Genomic DNA, 25621 nt, shown 5'->3' on the forward strand with positions numbered 1-25621 from the left:
AAGTAAATAATAAAACGAGAATTAAGTAGATAATAATAAGTACATAATAATAATAATAAGTAGATAAATGATTGTTATAAATTATTGAATCAATTAAAACTTAATTCATCATTAAGACATAAATGTAACATCCAAATTCCTCTTTTTTCTACAAAACAATTATATTTACAAAGGGATAAAATATTTTAACAGTATTCCCGAACAATCATGGTTCCAAAGTTACCTAAAAGAGGGATTTCAATATGTCAAAATCAATAATACCCTTAGTGAACCCAAAACCTCATCTTTTGGCATACCGCAAGGGGCTGTCATCGGTCCAATCCTTTTTATTATATATGTAAATCAAATGTTCACTCTTCCCACTGTTGGAGATATCATATCTTACGCAGACAACACTGTAGTTATCACAAAAGAAAAATCATGGAAGGAAACAATGAGGATAGCCAATATCAATATAAACATACTCAAAACATGGTTCGACCTAAATTGTCTCTCACTAAATACCGAGAAAACATATATCATCCAATTCTCTTTGCAGGAAAAAAAATTCGAAAAATATATTGCCATTAAAATCCATTCATCACAGTGTAAAAAAAAAAAGAATGCGGCAATGCAAATTTTTTACCAATAATATGCAAAAATAGTATAGAGTATCTGGGTATCATAGTAGATAGACACTTAAAATGGAACGAACAATTCCAAAATACGGCAACCAGGGTAAGAAAACTTATTTACTTATTCATTAGATTGAGAAACATCCTATCATATAATATGATTAAACTATTTATTTCTCTCTTGCCCAATCTATTCTACAATATGGTATAATTGGGTGCGGGGGGACTTTCAAAACTAACCACTTACCTGTAGAAAAGGCACAGAGGTTGATTCTAAAAGTCATCCTATGTAAACAACCTATATTTCCAACAAAACAGTTATTTCACTCTTTTATGGTTCTCAGACTAAATAATATTTAAAAAAAACTCATTGTTACAAACTCACAAAGATCATTTCAATCCTACAATAACATTTCCAAAAATAAGAAACCGATCAAGATCACGTGGCAACTTAGAAATCCCTAAATTTAAAATGAGCGCTTCTCAACACCATTATACTTATCAAGGTATATTTTTTTTAAATCCACTCCCATATAAAATCAAATCTGAAAAAAATTATAAACCTTTAATTTCAAATAAAACAACTTCTTGATCAACCAAATAATAATTATAAGTTTTAATTTGATTTTTTACGTATCTTTTGATTACAGGTACATATTAGTAGTAATTGATCAAATTCAAATTTTAAAAGTACATAGGTACTTAGTATATAATTAACTATTTTATTTCATAAAATTAATCAAAAACACATATCGCACCTCCGGTGCTAAACTGTCACTTATGCAAGTTTTGTCAAAATTAATCTGAGTATGAGAAAAAAAAGCTAATGTACCTCTTTACTTGGTGCGTCATCGTTGCTTGTGTAGTGCGTATAATTTCCGCGTGGGGGCAGTTATGTCGTTATGGTTATGGTGCAAATCTAACCTCCACTGGGAGAAACAACGTTTGATTGGTTAGTTGCGCGTGGCACCCCGCACGAATAGCAGTCTCCTGGAACTACAACGCCACTAAGGTAATTGTGACAATTCATTTTTATGATTTTGGAGCAATAACAACACTTAAGTTGGTTGTGACATGAAATAATAAAGATACTTGTGTACGTAGTGACATTGTTTCCCCAATTCTTATGTTTTATGGTATAAAGTTTTCGTTCGATTAACAATTGTGACATTGTTCCTGATTCATGGGGCGAAGAAGACTGGTAAACCATTTGTGGTAAAAGAAATGAATTACGATGATTTCTTTGATTTGAAGTCACTTGAGGAAAACATGAAGTTCAATATAGCAAAAAAATTAAACGGAGATGTAATCAAAACTGGTGATATTAAATGCATTAAATTCATAAAGAATTGTGAAAATTACCAATATCGAACAACTTACAAAACTGAAAACTGGGAGGAAGCAAAAAACTATACATTATAATAGGATGTCGAATTTTCAAAACGCTTCTCCTGAAAAATTACATTATTTGCATAAGTGACAGTTTAGCACCGGAGGTGCGATATATTTTTCTTCTTTTATCATATCCTCTTGAAATATTATATCAGCATCCAAGCCACCAACAGATTTTGTTGCAATTTATTATGTACCTTCGCTTGCAATATTATCAGCTACGTTTACTCCAAAATGAATAAAATAACTCCATGTGCTTATACTACCTACTACCTACTTATTTATCGAAATGTAATAATATTATTTTTATTGCACTTTTATTCTTAAATTAATGTTAAATGTAAATAAATATATTTTTTAATTTATTTACATTAAACTGTGTACCTAATTTAATAACTGCTATTGTAGTCTATTTTCATTATCTATACTTTTATTATGATGCTATATACATTTTGTTTATTTTTTACTTTATAAATGAAAACTCTCTTTCTTTTCTTTACCCTATGTATATTGTAATGGCACTACTCCCCATCTCAAACACGAGAAACGTTTTTTCTATTGAATTCGGTAGTTACGTTAAAAAAAATATTTTTATTGTGATTAGTTTTTTTAGTATAACATATTTATGTTTTTATATAAAAGAAATATATTTTTATATGAAAAAATAAAAAATAACTGATTTAATATTATTTAAGAAAAAAGTTAAATTATATATATACAACTAAACACGCGTAATATCATAAACAATATGCAGTAACTTCAATTCTAACCATATATATAGGTATATATTATAATGTTATCATATAGGTGTAGAAATACCAAAAAAAATATTTTTACTTTTTTGTTCTTTTGTAGCAATATTATTTGTATCATGTGTTATATATTTTAAATGAATAATTAATTGTGAAAATTCGTTTTCGAAATAAACAAAATAAAAAAGTGATGATACTAAGGTAGATAAGTTTATTTTTAGAAGGTTCGTTTTTGTAAAAGCGTGGTCGCCGTATAGTATTACGTTTTGTTTCATGTCAGAATATTGAAAGTAGGGTCGTTTATAATATATATGGTTGTAATAATATAAGTAATAAGGTTTACAATTTACAATGACAATATTTAATACTTCTCTTCCAGAGAAGCATTTGCTTGTGGTTAGAAGAGGCGAAAGAAATAAATAGGCTTTTCTATTATTAAGTAGAAAGTTGTAAAAACACCAACGCTGAGTTGCAATTCCTCGATTGACTAAGTCCTCCATCACGACACAAGCAACATGTTCGGCTTACTGTGATGTTAGTAGGAGATTTTCAAGTATTGTCAGGTTATTCGTAACCTAGTAATGTTTGTCTTTCTTTATTAAAAAAAGGCCAGCCTTTTAAATTCCTAATTCAGGCCAATTTAAATATAATTTGAATATTTGTTTTCAAACGCTTTAAAGTGATACAATACCCTGATAACGGGGATTTGCCCCGACGCTCACATTTTAATTATTTGTGATGTACGTATTACTAAAATCTTAAATGTTTCTAGAGGGATTCCCAGGGATGCAAGTTATTTATATATCACATTAATAAAAATATGACCTAACCATTAAATATCTTATGTAAAACGGTTTGCCAATTTTATAAAACGGTTTTCAACTATTAGATGAGCGGGAAGCACCAGATTTTATTTTTGTAAACGATGAATTAGTAACTTTCCGAGGAATCTCTCTAGAAAAATTAGTGATTTTATAAATGTATTCATAAGAATTAATTAAAATATAACACTCGGAAATATCAAACTTCTGTCCCGATAAAGAAAACTCGCCGTACGTTACTCCATCACTCTGAGGCGCACTGTATTCGTGTGCAGGTCCCCAAGCACTTACAGCGTTATTCTCTAGTAACGGGCAACGGCCACAGCTTAAGCCGGAAAGGTCGTGTGACTCCCGGCCGGTATGTCCAGTAATTTCTATTACGTTTTTAAGTTATTAGTGAAATTTTCTGTTTTTTATAATTTGACTTCTTCCACAAGTGAGTAAAGGTTTTTTCACCAATAAAAAAGAAAAAATTATATTTTCGAAATAATTTGAATTTAAAAAGTGCACGGTGGTTAAGTTTCAGAAAAAATTTGAACATTGTAAAAAAAATAAGAAAACAGTTTATTTTGTAGATTTTTTTAAAATTCTTAAGTTTCTTTATTTTAATAGTTTATATTTATATTTTAATAAATATTACGTAAAATATTTTTTTCAATTTAAAATTCCGCTGTTATGTGTAATTGTTATTTGTAATTGAGGCGCCTAAAAATGATTATATAGTAGAATTTTTTTTCATGTAAAAAGTATTTCAACTATAATAATTATAACTAATGTACATTTTTTCTTTTTACATATAAATTATATATATTTGGCTTTCAGTCACGCCAATTTTTGGGCACAGACAAATTGGAAATGAATGTGAAAAATTCAGACCTGCCATAAATACCTTTCTTTACCTAATATAAGATTTTAATATAAAATTGCTTTAGTTTAAATTGCAAACAGATTTTTCAAGAATTCACAGGGTCTGCCCTATTATAAGATATTACACAAAGCAGCTGGTATAAAATTACAAAAAATAAAAAAGTCTATTTCCATAAAACAAAAGTCTACACTAATAGTTTTTATCCATACAGACAAATATTGTTTATTGTGGTATTTTAAGTAGGTACATAGTTATCTATGTCCTAATACAATCCTTATATACATATATTACATATACATATAATTATAGTAACACATTTATAATGAATCAATCACATATTTTTGTAATTTAATTTTAAATGTTTTTATGTTTTCTTCTGGTTTCATTTCTTCTGGTAGCTCTCCAAATTTCTTCAACGCTCCGTACATCAATGACTTTTCATTGTGTGTTTTTTTCCTGAAGGTGAGTCTCAATTCATTTCTTTTCCTCGTCTCATGTGTGTGTTTGTTGTGTAGTTTATCAATTTTTCATAGGAATTCACTGGACGTATGGCCATTGATTATCTTGTAGATTAAAAATATGGTATTAAAGTAAATAATTTGTTTAAATGACAAGATCTTTAACTCCTATAACATGTTCTTAATTTTTGTTTATCTATTTTTCTTCAATATGGTCCTCATTGCTCTATTTTTTAGAATTGTCATTTGTTTCATTAAACCGTCGTTGTATAAGAATAGAATGCTGCTACAGTAATTTATGTGTTGTACAATAATTGCGTTGTACACATTTTTACTGGAAACTGTGTTAAGGAATCTTCTTAATCTTCCCAACAGTGAGATTTTTTTGGAAATCTTTTTAATAATTTGTTTTGTATTTTGAGAAAAAGCGAATTTGGAGTCAATTATTACCCCCAAATATTATTTTCAAATACTTCTTTCAATACTTCACCGTCAATATGTCTTTTTTTGTTTGCGTTACTCGTTTTCCAATGTTCATGAATTTTGTTTTGTTTACATTCAATTTAAGTTTATTTTTCTTCAGCCATATTGATATATTATTTAGATCTTCATTTATATGGTTCATTATGAGTTCATAATCTTCTCCTGTTATATATATCAGTGCGTCGTCTGCAAATAATCTTATTTTTTAATGTTTCTATACTTTTACCATATCAATAATGTACATTATAAAAATAATAGGTCCGAGAACCGACCTTTGTGGTACTCCCAATGTAATCTTTACTGGTTCGGATATTGTCTCACCCACTCTTGTGATTTGATATCTATTACTTAAATAATCCTTGAACCATTTCAACGCCTTTCCTTTTATTCCATTTTTAGATAGTTTTTTAGTAATTATATCTCTATCTATCGTTTCAAAAGCTCTCTTAAAGTCCAGGAAAACCGCGATCACATATTTATTTTTATCTGAGTCTTGTTTCCAGTCCTCCAGAACTAGATTGAGAGCCATTTCACATTACCACATTTATTAACTTTAAAGTGCCTAAAGTCATTCGAATATTAAAAAGAGTTATTCATCTTTTAAATCGAACAATGTAGATTGTTAAATTATTTATTGTAGATAAAATTGTAGAATTATCTCCCCAAGTTACTGCACTTACTTTCGTTAAAATGATATTCAAAATTAAGGGAAAATTTAACCAATTTATAATAAATCTGTTTGCTAATATATACGTACGTTTCCGTCAAATATGGGAAAACAGAAGACAAAATTAGTTTTATCCCGAACAAAATGACGGCACCAAGGAAAATGCTTAACGGAATGGAGACGGTACTACATAAATAAACACTTAAAAGTAAATTTTTGGGGTAAATTTTCTCCAAAACATAATTGTAAAATGTCAGCTTAATTAATTTTATATATCAAATATGTAGGTATATACATGTATACGCACTCGATAAACTTCCAGCGATTCCTGAGCTTATTCAATTTAGAGTATAAGAAGTAGATTCATTTTGGTTTCCGATGACATATTTTTTCCACTTCAAAAGAAAAACAAAGCATTGGACGGTGAAGGTTTTTTGATGTCAAAATACTGATAAAAAGTTTACCCATTGTATTGTAAATTCCTCTCGTCCTACAATAAGTTATGTAACTCATCGGGATTGCTGTAGCTAAGAAATAAAAAATTAATAAATCTAAAATCTGAGATGTAAAAAAACTGTAATGTACAAACTATTTTCTATGTAAAAGTTTTATTAGTAAAAATATTTTTTTATGTATAATAATATCTTTAAATATCTTTCGTATGTGAAACTTATAATTTTGATATCAAACTACCAATGTAAAATTATACCTATCAACTCCCACCTATCTATTGTAAGTTCCTCCCGTCCTACAGTGAGTTTTTTAACTCATCGGGATTGTTCTATCACGAAAAAAAATAATAACCAAAAAATGATTTGTGATTTATGATTATTTGGGATGTCTTACATACTGCAGATGTTTATATACTGTAGGTAGATACCAAAATTTTCAAAACACCATGCAAATTATGCAATTCATTAACTAATGCGAACAATAATGAAAATTATTTTTATCATTTTAAATTTGTATTTATAAAAAATGTCCGTGTGAAATCAAACCATATCACATTGTGCGAAATTTTGACCAGCGCGGAGCGAAAACGAAATGTTTTGGGCTATATTCGTGTTTATTTATGTATATACCTACAAAATGTATATATATATAGATTGACAAAATTATTTAAGCTGACTTTTTACAATTATGTTCTGTAGAAAATGTAGCCCAAAAATTTACTTTTAATTGTTTATTTAAATAGTACCTTCCCCATTACGTTAAGGCAAGGCCAAACCGCCGCGATCATTTTGCGTCCGCGATGGCGTGCACGGTGAGCGTCCTGTGTGCGTGCAGAACCGTTCACACCAAACTAGCGATCAACTAGCGATCAGCTGGCGTCCGTGGCACTCGTACGTTCGTGTCGGTTGTGTGGTAGGTATAGCTCGGAGCGGGAACCATTTAAATAATCATAATCATGTTTGGAGACGAATCTGAAGAAGAATTATTACTTCTAGCGGCTATTGCAGATGATGAAGATAGTAGCTTATCTACCCTAATAACGAATATTTTCGATTTACGATGTACGGTTTATTTATTTTTTAAGTTGGAGTTTATAATTCGGTAATCGAACCTATGTATAGTGGCTATATATTGGATAAGTTGGCCGATTTTTTTAACCACTACAAGTATTTTATTTTTATTTTAATAATATTCGTTATTAGAGTAGATAAGCTATTGGAAAGATGGTGAAAAAGCCACTGAAAAGTGTAAATTTACTTAAAAGACGGTTTGGTAAGATAAATAATTTTGACGGGTTGGTAGGATAAAATGAAACCCATAATAGTCCAGTCAAGATGTACATCTGTGCTTGCAAAAGGTCCAGTCATTCTGAATTTTTTTTATGTTGTTAGGACTTAAACCAGTATAAAAAAAAAAAAAATTGCAACTTCGAAAGTGCTGTGCGAGCGGCGGTGGACCTAAAAAACCAGGAAATTTTCGGATTTTTTTCTGTTTTTGCTCAATATCTCAGTAAAGGAAGGGTCTAACTGGTGTAGTCGGTTACATAGTTTTAAAGTAAACTAAATTTTCTATAATTTGAGATCAAAACAAGCTATATAAAGCCATTGGTTTTCAAGATACAGTTCTTCAAAAATAGGCAATTTTTTCCAAAAAGTGAAATTTTTTCGAAATGGTCACTTATTTTGTAAAATAATTTCTAAAATACGCATCTCACGTCAAATATTGTATGAATTAAAGTTGTTGTAAATTTAATAAGCTTTTATTTGAGACTAGATTGATATCTTTAGACTAAACGGTTCTCTCAAAAATGGCAGATAACCAAAAACAGTCATAAGTGGGTTTTGGGTGAAATGCAAATAAACTGTTCTCGCGTCTTTTTATGGTTTTATTGTACTGTGAAGTAAATCCATTAATCATCGTGGGTTTATCCTAGGGTTATAATATAATTTCGACTATTTCAAATTTCAAGTACCCATTAGTACCTATACCCATGGGTACCCATATGAATGGGCACGCATATTAACGAGCTGTTCGAGTCCACATTTTGGCAAACCTCACACTGGTCAGCATTGTTTTTTATGAGGTTGACATAACTTCTGATGAGCGAGACGAGACTGAAAACGAGACGCTGAAAGGTCTCTCACTATATCAGCAGAAGAAATTGATACCTACTTAATACTAAAGGCAAAATTTAAAAGTGCCTTGGAGAAAATTAAAGCGAATGGTCCAACATCACAGTTGTGGGTCCAATACTTTCGTATGACCACTTTGATAAAACTATTCATCCAGGCAGAGCGTGCTGGTGATTGGAACCTTCATTTGTACACTGTCCACAAGATGCTCCCTTTTTTCCACGCAGCTGGACATTTTTTGTATGCTAAGAGCGCGCACCTCTATCTTCAGGATATGATGGCTCTATAAGATCGGATGGATAAAAGTGAATACGACATGTTCACAAAAAGATCCTTCACCATTTGCCGGTTTGACAAGTTTTGGTCTGGGTTGTGGTCAGACCTAACAATTGAGCAGAAGCTGATGCGATCCATGAAAACCTACGGTGGGTTGACCCAAGGAAGAGGAATCTCCGAAAGTGTTCTGGCAAGGTGGACAACAGGAATGGTGTTTATGTTGAACATTTGTGAAGAACTGGAAAGTTTTTGCAGCTTATCATGTCATACTGGAGATCAGCATGTAGACATGAGACTTTCTCGAATCATCCGAGATAATAGTGATGTGGAAAAACTAAAAAACTGGTTTGCTCTCCACCCTCCATTTCCCAAAACTGACAGTTTAATTTCTATCAGTAGTGGTTTACTGGCAGGTCCTGAAATTAATTGCCACATAGCCCAGAGAATTGGAACGGAAGGAGTAATGAAAATTGTGGGTAAAATGTACGACAAGGTAGTAATAAAACGGAAAAATAAAGTTACCACGCTGGCATCGATCACCTCAACCGTTAAACTGCCGGAGAAAAACAGAAGAGTGGCTGTGGATCCGCTCACAATTTTTCAGTGAGTGTGTATTGCAAAGAAATCTGAACAGGATTTACAGGATGACTTCAAGTATGAGTTGGCCCCGTTCCCGATGTCTCTGTTTAATGAACAAGGGATGCGCAAGGGCACAAAATCTAATCTGTACTCTGCCTTCACTCCTCTTTCCAGCCACACGCCGATAGATGCCAGCACTCACGTCATTTTTAATGTTGGCTACCTCTTGCACAAGGTCGTGTGGCAGCGGAAAAGCACGGTTCGATCACTTTTGGCGCGTTATACCACCTACATCCGAAACCACTTTGGGAAAAACGTCTCCATCGTTTTTGACGGCTACCCCGAAGATGCTACCAAAAAAAAAATACCAAAACAGCCGAACGACTCCGGCGCTACGCAGCTCATTCCAGCTACGAATTGACTTTCGATGAATCCACAGTAATTCAAATTGCTCAAGAGCATGTATTGGGCAATGAAAACAATAAGAGACGCCTTATAACTCTTCTTTGTGACGCCTTTCAGAAGGAGGGAGTAGAAGTGGCTGTTGCCGAAGAAGATGCTGATCGAGAGATCGTCATGATGGCGTTATCAAAAAGAGCAGATGCCGATCGGGTCGTCATAGTGGGAGAAGATGTCGACCTGTTCGTTCTTCTCAATGGTTTAGGCGCTGAAGAGACAAACGTCTATCTTCAAAAGAGCACGAAGGGTGAAGCTGGTTGCTGTCACTACTCTACGACCTCCTACAACAACCAGGACTCCCGACAATTACCAGGAACGGTACTATTTACCCACGCGTTTTCCGGGTGCTATACCACCTCAGCACCGTTTGGCCAAGGAAAGACCAAAATCAGCACACTTCTGAGCAAGAGTGAACCACTTGCTGAGCAAGTGGAGGTCTTCCTTCGGAAGGACTCTACCCCACAAGCCGTGAGTGAAGCAGGCATCAAGTGCTTCGTGGCTCTATATGGGGGTGACATCGCGAGGGATACTTTGGATTTCCTGAGGTATAAGACGTTTGTCACTTCAACAAACATAAATCTCGCCCGTTTGCCACCGACGGAAGATGCTGCAGGCCACCATGCAGCAAGGTGCTACCTCCAAGTGCAGAAGCGGCGGGGAGTCAACTTGAATCCCACTGAATGGGGGTAGAAGCTGTCTTCTCAAGAACTCACCCCCATCCCCACCACGATGGATCCCGCACCTCCTGCCTTTTTGCGAAAAATTTCGTGTAAATGCAATAAAGGATGCTCTGGGAGCTGCTCGTGTAGAAAGGCTGGGCTCCACTGCTCAGTCCTCTGTCAGTCATGCGGTGGCAAATTTTGCATTAACGTCCCGGGTGTGGAGCTGAAATGCTCGGACGATGAAGATGACCCGACTACAGACTGGGCGCCTCTCCCAGCTAAGATAAAAAGAAAGACATGATTTGGCAACAAAGACACAATACCTACACGATTTATATTAGTTTTATTTTTTGTGTACATGTAATTTGTCCTTATAGTAGGTACCATGATGTTTGTACAAGCATTTTGGTATGTAGGTATATAAAACAATGTTTGAAGATGACCTAATTCCCGATAGATGTAATATCTCTTCTTTTTTTCATCAAAAATCTGTTAATTGTTTGATAAATAAAACCATAAAAAGACGTGAGAACAGTTTATTTGCATTTCACCCAAAATCCACTTATGACTGTTTATGGTTATCTGCCATTTTTGAGAGAACCGTTAAGTCTACAGATAATAATCTAGTTTCAAATGAAAGTTAATTAAATTTACAACAACTTTATTTCCTATAATATTTGACGTGGGATGCGTATTTTAGAAGTTATTTTACAAAATAAGTGAACATTTCGAAAAAGTTTCACTTTTTGGAAAAAATTGCCTATTTTTGAAGAACTGTATCTTGAAAACCAATGGCTTTATATAGCTTGTTTTGATCTCAAATTATAGAAAATTTAGTCTTCTTTCAAAGTATTTTAGCCAACTACACCGGTCAGACCCTTCCTTTACTGAGATATTGAGCAAAAACTGAAAAAAATCCGAAAATTTCCTTGTTTTTTAGGTCCACCGCCGCTCGCACAGCACTTTCGAAGTTGCAAATTTTTTTTTTTAATACTGGTTTATGTCCTAACAACATATAAAAAATTCAGAATGACTGGACCTTTTGCAAGCACAACCCCCTTTTCATGTTTAACTTGACTGGACTATAATGCAATTTTGTTAGAATTTATGTATATTTGAATAAACTATTAATTTATTAATTTATTTATTTATTTAATTATTTAATGAATTTTAATTACAAGAGTTTCTTTCGATTTCAATATTTTAAATATCAGATTAATGGGGACAAAATTCTTAAGAATGGTTTACACTTACATCAATGCATTGATTTTTTATTTTTTATTTATTATTTTTATTTTTATTTATTTCTTTGTTCATTTTATGTTTATGTATTAACTTAAATGTAAGCTTTTATGGCAGGCAAAGCATTGCACACACCGCTCTGTCCAGCTGAAATAAAAATTATTATTATTATTATTATTATTATTATAAAACAAATTAATCGAACACATATATAATAATTATAACTTCTTTTGTACAAAATATAAACATAGAACTGTGCTAAAAAATACACGCGTTCCGGTGCTGTGTAGTCAATACACATCTCAAAATAAGCGATTTAATATCGGAAAAATATGAATATTCATAGCTATTCAATTATGTTTATTATATTTTATATCAAAAGTGATAATAATTGTAATATAATTGCTGAAAACATAAAAAAACCATCGGCAGATGCTAATTTCGTTGATCATTATCTCTGTATTTGTATCCGACATATTGAGAAATACCACAAACTCAGAGATAATTACGTTGCGTGCAGCGTGCAGATCCTGCAAGCAGCAACTGATCGCGGACGCGAGCGATCGCCGCGTCCAGACGCTGCACAGGACGTCGCGGCCAATCAGAGAACGCTTCGATGTGAACACGTTGCTACAAGTTCATACCCAACATCTGATCGCCACCGTGCACGGGATCGCGGACGCGCTTTGATCGCGGCGGTTTGTTCGGGCCTTTAAGCATTTTCCTTGGTGCCGTAATTTAGTTCGGGATAAAACTTCTTTTGTCTACTCGTCGCCCCAGTGCTTAATTGTCCAAACGACCATTTTAGCGAAAATGACTTTTTAACGCAATATTGTTAAGGATCAAATTAAGCGTCGTTCGATGAAGATAAAATAGTTTTATCAGCCTGCTACAATTAATTATAAGCATTTTAAAATGTCAATGTCCACAACGATATTCTAAAAGTGAGTCCTTGTTTGGCCAATCTCCTTATTAGGCCAACCTCCTAGAGTCGAGAATTAAAATTGCGTGCTAGTTTGTTCAAACTCCACCAACCGACCAATTACAGCACGATGCGAGGATCACGTGATGCCGCCATCTTATGTTTTTACATTCCAACGGTGTTTGTTTTATGGTGTTACGCGGAAGTAAAAAGCCATTTAAATATATACCAAGGAGTTTTTGATTGACAAAACAACAGGAAAATGTCAATAACTAATTACAAAAGTGCATACATACGCAGCAGTGCGGAAATAGAGCGGTAAGTGTTAGTTTTAAATATCTCTATCAATACCAAATTTGTTTTGTTTTTGACATTGCAATGAACTTTGCTATACAGCGTGTTCATTTTTCTGTTTTCGCTCAGACTCTACTTTTTGCAAGTTTTTGCTGTCAAAATTGGTTTTGTTGACTGACGATTCATATTAAACTAAGTATTTCAATTCGAAATTTTCAGTAGGTATATCCGTATTTATATGTAGCCGTTTGAGATTTACAAATTGATCTATAGTGATTAGGCAGTTTGATGAAATAAATTATAGATATATAATAAATTGTAGTTATATAATAAATTATAGTTATATAATAAATTATAATACTGATTTTTTCCTCATTTGTGTGTTTTGGGGTTTTGATTACTAATCTGAGTATTACAAACAAAAAGGGTAGGATTTTAAATTTTAGCCAAAAAAACATGTAAAGGTATATTATTCACTGAAATAATTTGCATAAATTTCATATAATTTAAGTGATTTAGTTTTTTGGCCACGCGTACTGTTTAGGCGCAATTCCTAGTTGAAGTTTGATGAATGAATTTGAAATTGACGGCAAAAACGAAAAAGAGTACTTAATTTTACTTTTTATTTGTAGATATCACATTTCATATTTTATGAAAGCCACCCTACATAATAAAATCTAAAAAGTTACTTGTGGCTTGGTAAGTCAGTTCCTACCTTTGTACCTATTCATAGAATTATGTGTTACTTTTTTTGAAGGGTAAATATTCCATACGCCGCCTATTGCTTAAACGTGCTGTATTTACATAATTTACCCAAACCACGAACCTAGTAACCTATTTTGTGCTTGTAAATAGTTGTTTCATTTAGTTATTGTTGAAGCGAAGTGTAGTTTCAATAAGTTATACCAAAAAGTAGGCGGCTTACGGAATAATTACCTTAATGAGTAGGTACTATCAGATTTTGTAAGAATGTTGTATTATTAGTGTTGATTCTCATCACTTTTGTGTGTTTTGTCTACAGGATCACAAAAGTGAAAAAAATATTGTTTTTTGACGACAAAAACAATGATGGACCCGGTGAACCTGAACCTGTTTGTCAAAATAATGTTATTTTCCTTCCTTTAGAAACACCACATAATATTCCATCGTTGTCCAATGATGATTTACATGAATACGATGATATTGTAAATAACGAAACAAAAATTAATAAACAGATAATATCACCAACGAGAAAAAGATTAAGGCATCCGGACAAATGGAAAAGAAATATATTAAAATACTTAGAGAAGAAGGTGAGGAATATATAAATATTGAAGGGAAATAAAGACCAGAGAATAACGCATTGTGGGATGAAACAACAAATGGCAGAAGTGGAGACGATCTGGCAAGCGCCTTAATAAAATTTTTAAACAGCGTTATAGAACATTTACCATCCACTTTTAATAAATTAATATTACGGTCAGATTCGTGTCACAAAATCGCAACTCTCCCATCGCATGGGATCCACCTAACCCTGCATAGTTGGACTGCGGACTTTCTGAGGGGAAGAACAATTCAAACCGTGGTTGACGGCTCCTCTTCCTCACCGCACCAAATCGATGCGGGGGTGCCACAAGGATCTGTGCTGTGCTGTCACCGACGCTGTTTTTGTTGCACATCAACGATCTCGTTGAATGTGCACCAATTCCCTGCTACGCTGATGACAGCACCGTTCACGAGGGTTATCTTTTTGACAGGCTTCCTTCCACCTATGATGTCCGAACAGCTCGGGAAGTTTTGAAGTAAAAACGGGATGGTTCGTGCCTGGGGTAAGGCCAACTTGGTCAGTTTCAACGCCTCAAAAACCCAAGCGTGTCTGATTTCGGCAAAGAGGGAGATCAATATACTTCGCATCCACCTTCTTTATTTGATGGCCTTTCTTTAAAGAAAGGTAATAAAGTCTCCATCATGAAAGTATATGACGACGCTATCGTTGGTATCTTCAATATATCATTGATTAAGTCTGGTGCAATTTGATGGGAGCACTTTCCCCAATAAAGACTCCATTGAAATGCTTGGAGTTACTATATCAGACCAGCTCAAGTATCGGGGATCCATAGAAGCCCGAGTAAATCAGGCCTCCAAAAGTTGGGCGTCTTGTACAGGGCTAGGAGATTCTTCAACAGTGACCAGCTGCTGACCCTGTACAAGTCTCAAGTCCGCCCAACAGTTGAATTTGGGAGCCACTTCTGGGCTGGTGCCCCAAAATACTTAATTAACCTACTTGAATCTGTGCAAAGGAGGGCGATCCGTCTGATTGACAATCCGTTGTTAACAGACCGATTGCCTTCTCTAATGCATAGATGCAATGTAGGCATGCTGTGTCTGTTCTACATGTATTTCAACGGACCTGCTCCAAAGAGCTAGCAGCATTGATCCCTGATGCACCGGTGCACGTGCGCGAAACTCGACGGACACGAGCGGAACACCCGTTTACGGTTGACGTTAGCTTCATGAGAACGGGTCGTTTTTTGTAAGTCGGCTCGTATGTGGAACGAGCTACCGGCACCTCTCTCCTATAATCCGAGCCTCTTCAAGGCCCACATTAATAAATTCCTTCCTACAGCCCCTACCTTAACCCGCCTTACAACGCCGCCCAACTGGGTGGTTACATACTTCCCCTGTCTGTACACTGGCAGGGACGCTCTTGTGAGGAGTAAGAGATTCAGCCTACTGAGGTCATCTTCAGATTGGTACAGATATTCCTTAAACTGTGGTTTATATACATTAAATTTAGGGAGGGGGATTTAAAGGGGTGGAATGCAATGATTTTATTCAAATTATATGGATATCCCATTTTTGTTGCTATGTCGTAACAACGAAGATGGAAGTCTGAAGATGGTTGATAGGCTAAACCCGGTCACGGTCATTAATAAAAAAAAGTTGGACATTGTTTAATATATTATTATCATGGAAGTAAATTATTATAATGGAACTGTTGAGTACCTGGCACGCGTTTCAATGCCACTCAAAGAAAGATTTGTCCCGCATCCCACAAACCCTCCCCCCTCACGGATTACCCTCACCCTTCCCTCTTTCAGTCCCTACTGCTAAGCTACAAGAAATAATGCAAACATTTTTATAACAACTCGAGCGCCACCTATTATACAATCTGAATGCAAATTTCATAACGCCAGAGTTCATTTTTATGTATGGGAACCCTCGCCGGCGTGCGCAAAGCAACTCACCAAAGTTTCATCACAATCGGTTGAATGATATAGGAAATAATAAGAGAATCTTTATACAAATTTCACAACGCTATAGTTCAATATAATATAGGGAAACCTTTGCGGGCGTTCGCACAACTCAAAGTTACAAAGTTTTATCGCAGTCGGTAGAGTGGTATGGGAAATAAGATGTGAATTTGTATATAAATTTCATAACGCCAGAGCTCACTTTTATGTATAGAAAAGGTATAGAAAATAAGAAGGAACAAATAAAGAAAAAATCACTTTTATAAATATATATATATAGATTTCACCACGAATTGTCAGTATCCAAAATAGAAATATTGAAAAAAAACTCATCCTGTATATAACTAAAGGTGGTCGTTTGAACAAACAAGCACGGAAAGTTCTACGCAAAAGTTGCCCTATCTCCAATTCCAGTTTGTTCAATCTCCTTTTACAAAATTCTGGTGGTGCGTTTTTGTTCAATCTCCATTTTAAAATGTAAAAAAAGTATCAAAAACTATCCTTGGTCAATTTACAAAGAATTACTTAAACTGATGAGACCTTTAGCTTGACGGAAATATCTTCATCTTAAACACCTGCCATAATGTTTCATTAAAATAATTAAAGAAAACCTTCTCCTGTAAAATTTGCAAATGGTCGTTTGGACAATTAAGCACTGAGGTGACGTACTGTTTTCCCATATTTAACTAAAACTTACGTTTATATCATCAAGGAGATTTACTATTACTTGGTTAAATTTTACCTTAAATATGAAAATCATTTTAACCTCATTATTTAAGTGTGTAACGTAGATTGTCACCGCATATATTAGTCTTACCATATTCCGGTGAAGAGACCATAGCTTGCAGCAATCATGGGTATTGAAATGAACACTCAATCGAGATATAATAATATGTTGTATATTTAATTGAAGACATTAAATACAAGAGCAAGGACTCACATTTAGAAAACAGGGGTGGTTGGCTATTAGAAAGCACAAACGTAATAGGAACTTGGCCATGACATTTACTTGTAAAATTATATTAACTAAACATCTTGTTTTTTTTTAATTCAATTAAAATCAAATTTAATAATATAATTATTAAATTTTGCAAGTATTTTTTGGTTTTTGTAATTGTTACAGCTGTTTCGGCTTTCAGCTTTTCGGCTTTCGGCAGTTAACTTGGGAGAGGGTAAAATAGAATCATATTAATAAGTCGTCAAAACGTGGCTTAACCACAGTTTGAAAATGGCCTTGAAAGCCGAAACAGCTGTAACAATAACAAAAACCAAAAAATACTTGCAGAACTTAATAATTATATTATTAAATTTGATTCTAATTAAATTTAAAAAAATAAATTAAATGCAGTTCTACGAATTAAAAACAAAATAATAAATAAACATCTTAAAATAAGACATCACCAATGAGCGCCAGTCTAGAAAGTAGTCTAAACAAATTTATAAACATGTTGATATCTAAAAAATTATGTGTCCTTTTCATAAGGATTTATAAAATGTCTCACGTGCGTGAATAATCTCCCGACAATCAAGCAGCTCACCCTCAGGTGTGATCCCCACCGGCCTCGAAAACCAACTGACGTCTTCTCTGGAACTCAATGCGGCGCATTGAATGCGCAGAACAAATTTTGAATCCTCCGAGTGACAGCTGTAATTCAATGCCAACGCGTGTCTAGAAGTCATACTATGCGCAAGTCATTATTAACTAGCTATTTTAAAAAATGACACGGACGTGTCGAAACCGGTCGCTAATTTTATAAAAAAAAATTATACGTAACAAATGTACATTGTGAATAATAAAAACTCATTAAAAACAAAAAATGTCTAGAAATTGTTACATAGTGAATGCCAAAGAAATACAAAAAAAAGATAAATCGCACTAAGATATAGATAGCAGTGATATTTTATGGTTTTATGGTGTGGTATGACCGTTATAAGTTGTTAATTTTTGCACGGAGAAAAATGGATATTGCTGATTTATTAAAATCCAGTTGAAAACTAACTATTCACATACACTTTTAGTACATTCATAACATATCGGAACACGTGTTCATCTGTGTTTTGTCCTGATAATATACAATGACGAAATGCGAAAATATAACACCCGTTCGACGACGCAATAACAAATTTGTGTTTTACTGAAAGTTTACTAGGAAACCTGTCAATTCGTTAAAGGTCTTTTAAACCGTATTACGAATAATTTGAAGAGATTCTTAGTAAAATATCAATATTTTACGATCAGTGTGTTTTCACCATGTGGAATATCGAAATCAAAATTTTTAAATTATTTTAATGCATTGTACTGGATTTTAAATTATTTATAAACCAATACTCAGTTTTAAGATACATTATATATTGGATGAAAAATACAGAGGAAATAAAAAAAACAAGAACTGATAAAAGTAAGCAGAAGAGATCACGAGAATGGTAGACCGGAATATACTAAGGCAGACAACTAATTTATGTTAAGAGTTTTATAAGAATAGATTTACACTTTATAAACATATTTCAGCGTGCGCTCTATTTTATTATTTGTAAAAGTTTCTTGCGAATTAGATTTGGATGGCCAAATTCCAGTACCAACATGAGTAATTGCTTTGTCATATTTTGCGGTACCTGCCTACACGAAAATAATTCAATGGCCTTTTTCCAATTGATTGCGCATCTTAACCTAAGTTTGTCAAATATGAAGGTTGCTAGCCAACCAACATTTAAAAAAATAAGCTGTAAATATCTTATAGTTCAATAACCATGTACATCGGACCTTGCGTCAGATCTGGTAGTTCTGATTTTTATGCGAGTTTTTTATCAAATAAATAATCAATAAGGACGGGTTGCTTCGGAGAATTTGAACAATTCATCAAATTTAAACGTTCATTTTCAAGTTCTGTGAAAGACTTTTTCAAGTTCTGTTTTTATATCACTGTAGGCTAGTTGCTTGACAAAACTGAAATAAAAACAGAACTTGAAAAAGTCTTTCACAGAACTTGAAAATGAACGTTGATATTTGATGAATTGTTCAGATTCTCCGAAACCACCCGTCCTAAGTGAGTGCCGAACGCAACATTGTAAAAAATCCAAAAAACCTCAAAATTTTATACCGTTTTTTTAGTTTTTGGCGATTTTAATCCTGAATTAATAGTTTTTGATTAAAATGAAAACATAATACATTTTCAAAGGAATTTAAATTTGCTAAAATTTGAGCTACAAAAACGTATCTGTAGAGCAAATAGTTTACAAAGTACAGGTTTTCTAAATATCAAATTTTTTTGTAACTGGAAATTTTTTTGAAATATTTTAGTTTTTTTGTGAATATCGATCCCGTAGATCTATTTTCTTCAGGAAATGTCCCCTCCTATATTCCAATAGACACTGAAGAGGTTTGAAGGGATCCAGAGATAACCACCTCCTAAATTTTTAATATTTCTCATTTCTAGCCCCGTTCTTGTTTTATTTTGTGTTACATTGTCAAAGTCTTGTCTGAAAGTTTATAAACCCCTTTCCTTTCCATCCATATTGAAAATTCTGAAAGAGACGGTATTTATAATGTTTAAAGTTAAGTTAATAGCAATAATAATGAAAAACAGAAGGAGTCTTTTATTGTTTATGTACATTTTGCCACCTTGGAAGGGCCCAGTTGTGCATCGTTGGTTTATAATAAACTGTATATTAGGACGATTTACCAGATGGTAGGTGCGTAAGAAGTGAAATGGAGCTGCGTCCTGTCTAGGAGATAACCTGGTAAGAGTAAAGCTCGTTTTCACTACAGCCTTCGCAAACATTTGATACCGCAGCTCATCAAGGATCTGGGTGTCAGGATTGCCACCATTCCGAGCAACTATTATCCGCTCCCTTGCTGCTGCTCTCTTCAGGTGCAGCTTTCTTTTTGAAGTCAGGGTTTTTTTGACCATGGACAACATTTTAACAGCCCTTTGCCGAACAATCTGGCTGTTGAGTAACACCCACGGATGGCATGGATGAAAAGGAAAGCTTTGAAGAAAAATGTGAATTATTCCAAATATTTGGGGAACTTTATTTCGGATGAAGGTTTTAAACCACTAGACAGTAAATTTAAAGCAATCGTGGAAGCTAATAACCCTAGTAATATTGATAAGTTGAGAAGTTTTTTTTTATGTTTAATTAACTACTACAGTCTAATATCTAGTTTACTAGGACCGTTTTATAAGTTGTTAAAATGATTCGACATGGATTTGCTCTGAGGATTGTGAAAGGGCAGTTTTAAAACTTAAAATTTTCAGATTGCGTGATGGTGCATTTTGGTCCTAGAGAACCTATAAGTCAAGCTGGTGACAGATGCATCCTTAGAGGGATTGGGGGCGACAATTTTACATACCTATTCAAACGGTAGTAATTGGCCTATAGCTTTTGCATATAGGAAATTAACAGATACCGAGAGTAAATATAACACATTGGATATCGAAGCTACAGCTATAATATTTGGCTTGAAAAGTTTTAAATTTTTTATTGTTTTGTAAAACAATATTTACGGCAAGGTTGGCCAAGAAAAAATCCAAAAGACAGTGATTTATTTTATTTTAGTGTATTGGGGAAACAAACAGTTTTACAATTTTAAGTAAATAATTAAATTTTAAGTTTCCACGTAACATTCATTTTACATACAGAAGAGATGTAAATAAAAGTAATAAATATATTATGATTTGTAGGCTTACTGGAAAATTAGAAACAAGTTGTTATTATTTTTTTAATATTCTGTATTATTTCCTTGAGTCGGTCTTGATTTAGGTTCGTATTTTATGATGTTATTATAATTGGGTTATAATAACAATAAGTTTTATTCTACAGTCTCAGTTCCTTGGTTATAATTGGTTTTTAATGCTTTTATTTTTAGTTTTTAGCATTTCCTTCAGCATTGTATTTTTTAAGTTTTTTTTTGCATGGCATAAAGAATAACAAATAAGCAATAATTTCTCGCCTGAAATATCCATATAAATTGAATTAAATTCAATTCCCCTTGGTGGTATTTATTTTTAGTCGGGAGATATTTTCAATTTGTTCGGATATTTCAGGCGAGTAATTAATGCTTATAATAATACTTGTTAATAAGAGTTGTCTTACTTGTCTTAAAAAAATACTTGCAGAACTTAATAATTATATTATTAAATTTGATTTTAATTAAATAAAAAATAAAAAAAAAAACATAACCTGTCAAACAGTGTTGTTTTATAGATTTAAAGTGACCTTTCCATCAAGAGCAATAAAAATTCTTACAACTGAAGAAAGGAACACCACATTGTTGCCATACAAAACAGATGTACTACGAAGGGCCTGGCCTTGAGTGGGGGGGAGTGGTGGGGAGAGATAGGGAGTGGGGATGGTAGAAAGAGGTAGGGGCCGGTCACTTAACCCGCAGCTGCCTTAAAAGGAACAATATAGATGGTCGATTTATTTATAGATTTATGCAAGAGTTTCAAAATCCCAAACAACAACAAAATATTGCAAAAAAATCCCGAATTCCAAAAAGTTGTTAAATTTTAAAAACCTGTGTTTTGGAAACTGTTGGATTTACAGAAACGTTTCTAGGCTCAAATTGTGGTAATTTTAGTCTACTGTAATTTTTTTTTAGATTTAAAATTTTAAAAAACTCCGTCCTTAAGGGTTAGAATTGCCAAAAACTGAAGAAAGGTAGAAAATAAGGAAAATTTTTACAGTCTTGCGATCGGCAACCGATATCGGGAACTTAAATTGTTCATTGGGACAATATCATGAACAACTCACCGAAACATCAGAACTACCGTAATTGACGCAAGGTACCCCACATTTCAGGCGACAAGGTTACTAGACTACTAATGTATTACAAATTTTATTTTTCAACTCTTCCTCACTCTCCATTATTTTGTCGGTAGTTTTTTCTATACAAGTAAGGTACATACTTTAAATAGACCGAATAGTCTTAATATGAAGGACTTGTAGTGTTTTACGTCTTTTTACTAGTATCTTCCTTCTTAACATGTAGTGCGACACTAAACGTGTAAATAGTGTACCTACACTCGAGACCTATAGTGTACCTATATACGAGATCACACACTGAGATCTCCAGAAAAATTCAGTCAGTTACAGTTAGTAGTCAACCACAATGTTTGTGTATTCGATAGGACGCTACATTTATTTTTGCAAGCCTCCATAAAACTGTTTTCACTAATTTATTACAGAGATCACAATTAGAGATTTGATGTAGATAAAGGTACAGTAAATAAGAAATGGTAAAAAAATGTAAACATAAACAAATAGTAGTTGTAGAAGTACATACATAACGTGTATGCTGATGATTTAAAAAAGTACTAAAAAAGACCATCTGTAGCAAAAAAACATGCAATGCAGGTCTGTAGCAAAAAAACATTCTTGCTTATACTACTTTATTGTATATTATTACATATAATTTCTTACTTTGACTTAATACTATACTACAGATTGCTACTTATATTTTATTTATATCTCTTTTTTTCATACTTTTAACCTTACTACTATTTACTGATTATACCGTTATACTTACATTTATATTGTTGCATTCCTTCTGTTGCCGTACTATTCTCTGTAATTTAGTATGTGAATGGCACATGTTGTGCCGTATATGTGAAAATAAATAAATAAATTACACTAGTACTACCCGTTACGATGGTGCAACTTCAGAAGGTAATAGAAAATACAGCAAAGTAAAAGTAAATACATAAAAAAGTCATGAGGTAGTTTTACTATTTACAAGCGTCAAAAGTTACAGAATAAACGGTCTGTAGTTGACGCTAAATATGTCACTGCAGCATCCAAACAGTAGAGTCGCTCCGCTGATTGGTGCTTTCTGATACTCACAAGTTTTCGCTTTAGGGGCATAAAAAGCTACATGTGACTTTTAGGAATGTATATGTTAACCTCTTTCACCATGGGTGAATAACGTATGCACAGTTTAAAAAACGAAAAAACAATAATCCAAAAAAAATTTCGGGCTTCTAAGGTGTCAAAATCAAGCATTCTTGATAAAAACTAGACTGGATATAGAAATGGATAGTACCTATGTTTACTCCCTCATAAAAAGGTAACTCATTGCACTGCATTTGCACTCTTTTTATTTAGAAAATGGAGTTCAGATGCGATTCAAAAGCGACCCAAATATTGGAGATAATCTCCAGGATGCTGCGAACAAGTGTTTCATTCGTGGAAGCGTCATAAACTATGTGATATTGATGGAGCTTTTCCGATAAACTAGTAAAAAAAAAATATTTGTGGGAAGCACAAAGTTGGTTTCCGAGAGAAAATGTATTGTGCTTTAGCCTACAAATAGGTATGTTTATTGTATTTGTAAAAATTCTGTAGTATCCAATGGTTACTAAAATATTTAATGAACGGAATAGATAATAAAGTAACATTAAATATTGCATAGAACGAGACGTTTCATGCTTCGTGTGAAAGCCTCGAGATGTTCGAGATTGGAATTAGTTCAATAGACTAAAGTAGCACAGGACAGGAAGTATGGACTTTAGGACTGGACAAAGGGAAAATGTATTATACAATCAACCACGTCCTGAACTCGTGATCAAGAGTTTGCGTTATTTTATAACTGAACTAATAAACGTTGACATGATATTCCTGAAGCATCGCTCCGTTACTTCTCAATTTTAATTTAAATACATTCCCCAATATTTGAAACACTGACTTGAGCTTTTTGAAGAAAAATAGTTTTTTCAACTATACCTATATTATTTATTTTAAGCCGACAAACAATTTTTAAAAATCTAGTATTTTATTGAACAATTCTTGCTTACTAGTTTTTTCACCTGAAAAATAACTAACGGTAGATTAAAAAAAAAATTAAATGGGTGTCTCAGGCTAATAATAATTATTGCTTATAATAATTTTATAAATGGTTTGTTTCAGAGTTTCGTGTTCCACGTATTGCCGCACCCCGAGACCCTGGAGTTTGAGCAGTGCGTGTCCTTCGGGTTCTTCACAAATATCGCCCAGGAGATCGCCTACAATCTCTTCTGCGTGTCGGCCCTGTACTTCGTCCCCCTGATTATCATCGTGGTGTCCTACTCCGGCATCATATGCCAGAGTACCAAGAAGTCACGGGAGAATAGAGGTAAATTTGTTTAAATTAAACAATATAACTTGGTTTGAAACACTTTTGATGTCGACCAGTTTCGGAACAACCGTTCTTTCCTCAAGGCAAAATAAATATTAATTCATCATTAAAAATATTAAAAAACTATGGGTAAACATAGTATTAGTTTTTGATGTGGGATAAGTGAGAGTTGGGGCTGGAAGAACGTAAGTATTTTCTCTACATTCATAATAAAGGAAAACGCTTTCATAACTTAAAAGTATTAGAAATTAATAAATCCCTTAATAATAATGTGGCTATTTTTATTTTTAACAAACAAAGAACACTACATACCTCAAAGCCCCAGCCGGAATCCTGAATCTCCATAAAAATTCGTTTTTAAAATCGCCAAATATTTATTTTGGTATGGGTCACCTTTATTTTCTTTGTGTTTATACTCCATTCAACGCTTTACAAATCTGTAATGCTACATGGAGAAAAAATAGTATTGCTGATTTTTAATCATGTTAAAAACGCGATAGAAGGCCGTTTCCTAATAAAATGTCAGTATTTTCCGAGTATATCGGAACACGTGTTCATGCACTTTATTCTGTTAATATGGAATGACGAAATGCGAAAATATGATGATTTTTATGAACACGTGTTCCAACGGCGCGATAATATGTTCCCTTTTTTACTAAAAGTTTAACATGAAACCTATTAATTCCTTCGTTAAGGGCCTGCAGTCCTGTTTTTAACAGGATTGCGAATGATGTGAAGAAAGTATTAATAAATTATCAACACTTTATATCAGTAAGTTTTCTCCGTGTATAAATATGAAATAATAATATATTTTTTTTATTTAACGGCAATATAAAGTAAAGTAAAAAAGATAAAATATTAAGTAACATCAAGATATAAAGTGATGTACATAGTTTGTTCTCAGTCCTTCTCACTAGGTATTCCTGTTCCGAGGAGGACTGTAGGTTGTTGTATGTGTGTTGATTATGATTTCCTTAACTTCTAATATGTTAGTTCCCACAAAATATAAAAAAATAAGTAAAAAGTTTATTGTCTGTAGGCTGTGTTGGGGTTACTTCATAAATTTAATGATTTCCTCATCTTCATGTTTAGTTAGTCATAATTTGATGTCTTTTTTTAATTTTTCTATATCCATGATGTTTTTAATTTCATTAGGAATAGCATCATATAATTTTATAGCATGGAAATAGTGGATTCTTCT

At 33.3% G+C, this 25621-nt stretch overlaps 1 protein-coding gene across 1 annotated transcript in view; it reads left to right on the forward strand.

Annotated features, from left to right (window-relative positions):
• Positions 1–25621, forward strand: part of LOC149425613 (adipokinetic hormone/corazonin-related peptide receptor variant I-like) — a 326305-nt gene that overhangs the window by 190412 nt on the left and 110272 nt on the right. The window contains exon 4 of the mRNA XM_089645792.1: positions 24213–24417. Within this exon, the coding sequence (XP_089501918.1) occupies positions 24213–24417 (205 nt within the window). The remainder of the gene's footprint in view (positions 1–24212; positions 24418–25621) is intronic.

Source organism: Hesperophylax consimilis, chromosome 2, assembly GCF_061612785.1.
Source record: "Hesperophylax consimilis isolate HC1 chromosome 2, BYU_Hcon_1.0, whole genome shotgun sequence".
NCBI classification, from domain to species: domain Eukaryota; kingdom Metazoa; phylum Arthropoda; class Insecta; order Trichoptera; family Limnephilidae; genus Hesperophylax; species Hesperophylax consimilis.